This window comes from Seriola lalandi, unplaced genomic scaffold (assembly GCF_002814215.2).
Source record: "Seriola lalandi dorsalis isolate HSWRI2012SDOR001 ecotype SW California unplaced genomic scaffold, Sedor1 jcf7180002054574, whole genome shotgun sequence".
NCBI lineage: Eukaryota > Metazoa > Chordata > Actinopteri > Carangiformes > Carangidae > Seriola > Seriola lalandi.
In genome coordinates, this window is record NW_019525127.1 from 677,832 (window position 1) to 686,209 (window position 8,378).

The 8,378-nt window shown below is 39.4% G+C and overlaps 1 protein-coding gene across 1 annotated transcript in view; it reads right to left on the minus strand.

The window, feature by feature from the left end:
• Positions 1-1,197: 1,197 nt before the first annotated feature.
• Positions 1,198-8,378, minus strand: part of LOC111663242 (carbohydrate sulfotransferase 12) — a 7,995-nt gene continuing 814 nt past the window's right edge. Inside the window, exons 2-6 of the mRNA XM_023417358.2 lie at positions 6,223-6,876; positions 5,797-5,939; positions 3,219-3,347; positions 2,880-3,072; positions 1,198-1,814 (exon numbers count right to left, since the gene is read on the minus strand). Of these exons, the coding sequence (XP_023273126.1) occupies positions 1,542-1,814; positions 2,880-3,072; positions 3,219-3,347; positions 5,797-5,939; positions 6,223-6,765 (1,281 nt within the window). The 5' untranslated portion in view covers positions 6,766-6,876 and the 3' untranslated portion in view covers positions 1,198-1,541. The remainder of the gene's footprint in view (positions 1,815-2,879; positions 3,073-3,218; positions 3,348-5,796; positions 5,940-6,222; positions 6,877-8,378) is intronic.

Sequence of the window (8,378 nt, forward strand, 5' to 3'; positions counted from 1 at the left end):
AAAATATCCCCCACAGCATTACACCACCACCACCAGCCTGAACTGTTGATACAAGGCAAGATGGATCCATGTTTTCATGTTGTTTACGCCAAATTCTGACCCTACCATCCAAATGTTGCAGTAGAAATCGAGACTCATCAGACCAGGCAACATTTTTCCAATCTTCTATTGTCCAATTCTGTTGAGCCCTTGCCAATTGTAGCCTCAGTTTCCTGTTCTTAGCTGACAGGAGATGCACCCGGTGTGGTCTTCTGCTGCTGCAGCCCATCTGCTTCAAGGTTCGACGTGTTGTGCGTTCAGAGATGCTCTTCACCATGCCTCTGTTGTAATGAGTGGTTATTTGAGTTAGTGTTGTCTTTCTATCAGCTTGAAACTGTTTGGCCATTCTCCTCTGACCTCTGGCATCAACAAGACGCTCACTGGATATTTTCTCTTTTTTGGACCATGCTCTGTAAACCCCTAGAGATGGTTGTGTGTGAAAATCCCAGTAGATCAGCAGTTTCTGTCATACTCAGACCAGCCCGTCTGGCACCAACAACCATGCCACATTCAAATTCACTTATATGACCTTTCTTCCCCATTTTGATGCCCGGTTTGAACCTCAGCAGATTGTGGTGAGTGTATGTGTGTACGTGGTGTTAGGAACTGCTGACTGGCCAATATGACCTCACAATAAAAATATGAGCACAAAATTGTCCTCACAATCATAGAAAGACATGAACACACACACATACACAGTGCTGACTTGCCTTATACATGCTCTCATACTTTGAGTAATAAGGGTAAGAGTTAATGAGTCTCATTAGCCGATAAGAATCAGCTTTGACCATTTCTAGTGCGTGTAGTATGTGTGTGTGTGTGTGTGTGTGTGTGTGTGTGGAAACATCACAGAGATCAAAGAGTCTTTAAAACGAGCTGTTTTGAACAGCTGTTTATAGCTTGAAGACACAGAGCTGACACAGAGCCGAGTGAGATTTTAGCTCGGCGAGCCTCTCCAACAACTGCTATTTCTGAAAAACCAGTAACTCCTATCAGAACCAAGAGCAGACCATGAGCGGCACAAGACCTTTGTGCACAGAATATGTGGCTTTGGTGTTTCTAGAGGCAAAAATGTGGAAACAGGAGCAAATTACAAAAAAGGGTCAGTTCTGCACTGCCATGCACACTCAGTAAAATTATAAAAAAGAAAGTCAAACATTTAGAAAAACTCTTTATTTTTCTGCAACATGTTTACCCTCAGAAACGTCAGCAAACAGTTAGCCGCAGCCCTTTCCCCCATGATATACCAAAATACTATTCACAAAATACATTTGAAAGTGCCTTTGCGGGGGGAACGGATGGGATAACTTAGCTTGTAAGCGGGTGTGCTTCAGATATGAAATGATGACAAAAATAAAATAATACTGGCAGGCCCTTCGGTCATTTGAGGTATGCACAAAACAAATGAAACAAACAGCAATGTAGACTGGTCTTTAAAGGCAGGTAGGTGAGGTGTGGGCTCTACACACAGTGCAGTGCCCAGGCCTTTGGCTCTGTATGGATTACTGATGTAATACGCTGTCAGGTTTGGGATAACCAAACAGCTCAAAGTCTGGTTCATATAGCTTGTACAGTTCTCTCCTCATTGTTATGGGAATCTGTGCAAACCAGTCTCTTTCCCAGCTGGTTGCAGTTCGGTTTCGAGCCCCTGAAGGGAAGCGGAGCAGATGATCCACCTCCAGAAGCTTCAGCAGGCGATCTGCGTCGGGTTCTAGGGTTTCTAGTCGTCCAATGAAGTCATACTTGATCTGGCATGGATGGCAGAGACGGTACACCTGAAACACATAAAAGTACAGCAGATACTTAAAAAAACTTTTAATAACTTTTAAATTTGTGTACACATACACACAAAAACTGAAAACACAACTCTGCTCCTGTTCTGTGTTTATTACCCCAAATGGATTTGGCTTCCTTGCCCTGCTCAGCGTCTGATTTTCAGTTATTTAAACAGACTTATGTTTTTGAACCTGACTGTGTTAATGTGTGCGTGTGCGTACTATTAACCATATTGTTTATATAAAATTTTATTGTATACTGTGATATGCTAGTCTAAGACAATTACACTGTGCTGTATGTGCATTCAGAAATGTTGTTGCTGCCCTCTGAATATACTTATTGGGACTATGTATCTATGATTCAGAGGAAATGCAAAAAATAGATTATAAAAATCATATGTAACAAATAGAGACCACATTAGTAAATAAAACATGAAAAACTGTTTAAATGATAAGCTGATTTAGTTATGCGAGTGATCCATTTAAATATATACTAAAAAATCCCAACATGCTGATTAAAATGACTCCTTTTTGTGTGCTGTTGATGGGCGCTATTCTTCCATAATACAACACACAACAAAAGTGGACAATCTGACTGCATTAAGAAAAAAATGGAAAGTTGTTGCCATGGCTCCAACAACAGTTGACAAAACAAATCGGGGAATAGATCAGGAGAAACACAGTCATTGTTGATTTTTTGTAAAATTGGAATTGGAATCAGCAGTGATATTCTGATGGTGCAGTTGTCCTTGTATCTTTCTTACTGGACAAAATTATAAATTAATTTATTGAATATTAACTGCCAAAATAGTAAAATGTCAATATATTGTGTAAATCTTTATAGAATTACTGTAAAACATAGTATGAAATTGGTACACATGCAGTGCAGATGACAGGGGATAATCTTATATATATATAACATAATATTGGTATGATCTTTCAGCACAAACAAGACAGATGCAGCACAGACTTTTTTATGTATGCATATTGTAGTTTCACAAAATCCAATTGTATTAAGTGTAGGTTTACTCTGCTTGTGTGCATGTACCCGTGTGAGACAAATACCTGTCGCCAGTGTTCGTTGAACATACTCTCCTTCTCAGTCTCTGGATCCAGCAGGTATGTGATAAATTGCTGAAATGTTGGTTTGATTCCAGCTGCAAACGCCTCGGCTGCGGTCTCTGGCAAACTCCCAGAGACATTACCATAACGACGTAGCATGACTGAACCAAACTGCCTGTAGAAGTCCTCATTGGGTCTAAAAAAACACACACACAAATACACACACTTTAATAATTCAGTAAGCAAAGAACTTCTGTTTAATCAAAAGTGAAGCACATTCCTTTGCCTTAAACTAGCTTCCATGCACAAACACACACTCACTCTCTCTACCATGAAACACACCTTCCAAACTTGTTCCTGAAGGCAGAGATGAGACGTACAAAAGGGTCTCGTACAAACAGAAACTTGGTGTAGTGCTGGAGCTTGAGTGCCATCAGGTGGCGGGACAGAGAACCATAATGGCGCCAAAACCTGGTGAAGGACACACGGACAAAGACACAAAACACCATGAAGGATATTTTATTAGTGTCACTGTTTGTTTCTTAAGCTGCAATTGTGATGCTTTACAGTTTGCCTGTCAAACATCCACGTTTCATGCAATACTGAGAACATTTGGTGAGGTCTCTAAATGACTTAAAACAAAGCCAAACAAGAAAAGAACAGTCCTAAAGGGGAAAAAGATTTGTCTTGTATAGCAGCTCAGACAGAAAAACAAATGTTCAGATACTCATATCCAAACACAGACAGCTCCCGAGGGGTAGAGAAAGGTCTGTCTGTGCTGCAACACCAAGCCCCGCCTGTCGTTTCCACTCTCCTCTTCCAAGTGTCAACTCAGTAAATAACTCCTTGAGCTCACGGATAGTTTGTCAAACAGTGTTTCAGTATAACTCAGTATCTTAAGTGTTATTGTAGAACTGATGTAAAAGAGAACCACGTAACTTTTCATTTATTAATGTTCCCGTGAAAATTCTTACAATTCTTACACTGACAATTTTTAAAATTGGATTTATTAGGAAAATTGGAAAGCAAGAGGCCCCTTAACATTTCCAGACTGACACTTTCATTTCAGAATGGACATCTTGAGTTATTGTAATCAGCTTATAAATCAGGGTGTCAGCTCAGAAGCTAAAGGCATTAGCTTCTGTACTGACACCATGATTTATTGGCTAGCTCTCCTTTGTTGTCATTGTGGGACTGAGGTGTGTGATTTGTTTGGCTTTAGTCTCTCAGTTTTCCATGTTGAATTGTTGGGGAGTTCAAGCTGTTTAAAACATTATAATGGGGGCTTGGTCTCTCTGTGCAGGAATTTGGTTTGTGTAGATTACACATTTTCTTTGCAACACATTTTATTTAAACTACAGACTACTTTTTTATTCATCATTCTGTCCAGCAAACATTGTTTTTTTTGCCAACACCTAATGGACGAAGTGCTCTTGTTTAGTCAAAAAGAAATGTATGTCGCCATGATTACGAATAGGCATCACCTGACCTTTTCTTTGGTCAAATACATCCTTTTTCCTTTGTCTGTTGCTCATTAAATCTAAAAAAATCTAAAATCTAAAAAAAAAAAAAAGTACATTTCTTGATTTTCTTTATTCACTGGCTTGTCATTTTAGTGAAAAGATGATTATAAGTGCAGCTTTTGCAAATACGAAACGCAGTTGCAAAGGCCTTTTTCACAGAGGACATTTTTACATGTCACAGTAGGAAAAGCACAGGTGTAAATGATGAAGTTAATTACAGCTGAATTCCATTTAGCTGCTTAAGTTTCAGTGTCCTGGTACCGTGCATGCTGGCTCGCTGTCGGAGCCATCGTTAGTGTTATGAGTAACACCTGTGCTTTTCCCACTGTGACAAGTCGAAGTGTCCTCTGTGAGAAAGGCTTGTTAAGAAACCACATTCATGTCCTCAGTACTGTTTCTGGGAATTTGGGTGGTTCTAGCAACCTGAAGAGGAGTTTCCATTCTACAATTATGTGCAAATTACACAGGGGGGAGTTTCAAGGTTGTTTCTGTTATTTTTTAGCTTTCAGTATCTTTAAATTTTATTTCTTCATATCAAAAAGTATCAAATGAAAATATAATATAAATAGATAGTTACTTTATTTATCACCTCAGGTGTCCAATAGCTCATTAGTAATAATAACAAAAATAGTTAATAATAAATAACAAACAAGTATAGTTAAATTAGTCCAGTTCAAGATCCACTTCCTTTACAGCCTGATGGCAGTGAGGACAAAGGATCTCCTGAACCGCTCTGTTCTTATAATATATATATAATAATGGGATTAGTTCATATATATATATATATATATATATATATAACAATTTCCTTTATTGGATATACATGAAACAGCATTTAGGGTGAGAGCATTTACAGAAAATAACTTTGTATGTATTTGGATTTTTGGTGTCAGTAGTTTTAAAATCCTGGTTATGGCCCCTCCTCCTGCTCCTATAGATACTAATCAATTTAATGGTCGACATCAGTTATCATTCATTTTAAATCAACTCGACAGTGGTGGAAAGTAATTACGTACGCTTACACAAGTATTTTATTCAAGAACAGTTTTGAAATACTTCACTGTTTAGATTTGACTCTACTTAATTCTTCAATATTATAATATTGTGCTTTGTACTCCGCTACATTCGTTTAGGAGTTTCAGTTACTTTTCAGATAAAGACTTTCCATGTAAAACATATCATGATCTTCATCAAAAACATCATGGATTGTTATAGATTAAACTCTCCAATAGAATATTAAGTTGTAAAATTTAGCCTTGCACTGGGGTGTGTTTATACTTATCTTTACGGTAAAAAGATCTAAATACATCTCCCTCCCCAGCAACTCAACAAAACAACTGGGAGTATTTACTGTATATATATATATATATATGTGTATGTGTGTGTGTGTGTCATACTTGGCGAAAGTGAGGTGAAGAGTGGAGTTGTGTACGAGGTCCGGAGGTACAGCCTCTGGGTCAGTGTAAGGCTTTCCTGAGGAGGGCGAGATCAGAGACTGAGACAAAACCACCATCACTCTCTTCCAGTTGGTGCAAGCTACCTGAACGGAGAACAGTGATGGAGGGAAAGAATAAGTAAAGACTGGATGCTCAGAAAGACAAGAGATACTGTGAACATGTGCATGTGAATATGTGTTTTTTTATCAGTTCCAAATTCCTAGAAGAAGAAAAACGTTTGTTTGTCTTCTCACTTTCTTGCTATTTTTCGTACACTTATATCCAGGTGTACGAAGTGAGACAGGGAGCCAACTCAGCACCCACACACGTACCACCACCTACATTTTCACACAAAAACATGCACACACACACACAAAACAGCTGTACCTTGGGAACGTAGCAGTAGATAATCTGGTGGGTATCATCGACTATCAGGTGATCCAGTTCCCTGTTGGGGATCTGCTCAAATGCCCGAGTCCTTCCAGGGAATTCCACATCGTCCCGTCCTGAACAAACATCCATGATCCTCTGCTTCCTCGCCTCCTGTTCCCTGTCATCAGCAGAAGTCTGACTCCTCTCCCTCCCATCCTCTTGTGTTTCCTCCTTCCCCTGCTCTTGTTTGTCCTTGCCCTCCTCCTCCTGTTTTTGTTCTTCAGCTGCTCCCCTCGTCTTCTCAGGCATGGGTTTTGTACTGGAAGCGGTGGTGGGGACAGTGAGGGAGGAACTGCTCTGGACCCTGCTGGAGGAGGGAGAAAGCAAAGAGCCTGTAGTCGTCCGTGGGCAAGAATCAGATTGAAGTGTCCGGTGTTTGGGGTCCTGCAGTGGATAGAGGTTGAAACCTCCGATGTCGTCCCAGTAGACGATGATCAGCAGGATCATAAACAAAGACCCCAGGATGAACGCCACTCGTAGACCACGCCAAATACCCATGGTAATATTAGATCCGCAGCCGTGATTGGCGAAGAAAAGAGGAAAGGGTTATCTCAACTCCATGGTGGCCATATATTACGGAAGGAGACACTTCCTGCTTGCTGGCTGAAACTGAAAGAAACAGGAAATATTACCAAGACCCCAGTTCTGCTTTTACTGCCTAAGTGAAGTAAAAGGATTGAGTGAAGACTAATGCTATAAAAACAGGAACTGGTTAATACAGGGGGTAAAAGAAAAACATAGAAGCAGTGTAATACCAGATGTAGGGAATAAAACATGAGAATAAAACATGAAGTGGCATCTTAAGTATCTCAACTTCATGAGACACACAATGGGGGCTCATCAAGCTTAGTACATTCACTCAAGTACTGTCCTTGTACCATGCTGCTTTGTACTGTAGAAATATTCAACTTTTTATTCCAATATATTTATTTCACAGGTAAATTTACTGGAACTAGAACTGAATGCAAGTGTGTGTGTGTGTGTGTGTGTGTGTGTGTGTGTGTGTGTGTGTGTGTGTGTGTTTGTGCGTGTGTGTGTGATGTTGCAAAGATTTTGAAATTTCCTTCCCCAGTGGGTTTTACAATATTTATTTAAAGTCAAAATATCCTAATATAAACATGTCGGTTTATTTGCATGGTAAAGAATGTAGAAAGTAATTTATTTAGAGCATATTTATGTTTAATATTGTATTAAACATCCTCATTTTATCAACTTTTCAACTATTTTCTACAAGTAGAAAAGCACTTTCTAACAAGGCACCTTTTATAAAGAGGTTTCTAAAAAATTTGTAAGCAAGTGCTTTATAAATAGTAAAAACATAATTTGCTTATGCTTTATGAATCTGTTTGTAGCCACTAATGAGAACAAACTTTGGGTTGCCAGGTTTTGAAAACTTTTAGCTGGTGTTTGGTAATAATTCGGTTATGTTGTTAAATTAATGTTAAAACATTTATAAATCCTCATGGGGTCTCATTTCCTCGTAAGTCATCAAGCAGCAGTTAAGACTATTAATAACTCATGAATACACGTTTTTTACGTTTTCCACAGTGCTATGTGCCGAATCACTGTGAGACTTAAATACAACTTTGTGCTTGACATATGCAATTTTAACGTCTGCTAGAGTCATTTCAAAAGTATATGATATTACATAATATATGCCTACTGTTATATATATATGATATAGCTGGCCGTGTTTTTGACCGGTGTGAAGTTACCCAGGGGCCGTGGGAACCTCAAGCTCCGCCCGGGGCGCTCAGCTGTCACAGAGATGTGAACAAACGGGGATGTGGGGGTGGAAGTAGATTCAGCCCTGAGCCTGCTAGAGGGTTTACACCCTGTATTGTTCCATAAAAACATCTGCTGTCCGGGGAAATAGTGGAAAAAATGAGGGTCCTAATAAAACCAGAAAAACAAAATCCAGACTGGAGCAGAGCACAGCAGAAACTCCTCCGGCTCATATTTTGACAGAGAAAATTATTGGTTTCTCTGTGGTGTTTCTTTCCACTAGGTTTTAAATCCAAACTCCACGTTGACTGGAGGGGCCTATTTTGAGAAATTAACATCCACAAACTCTCTCGTGTCACGCTTGGCACGCGCTGTACCCACACCCA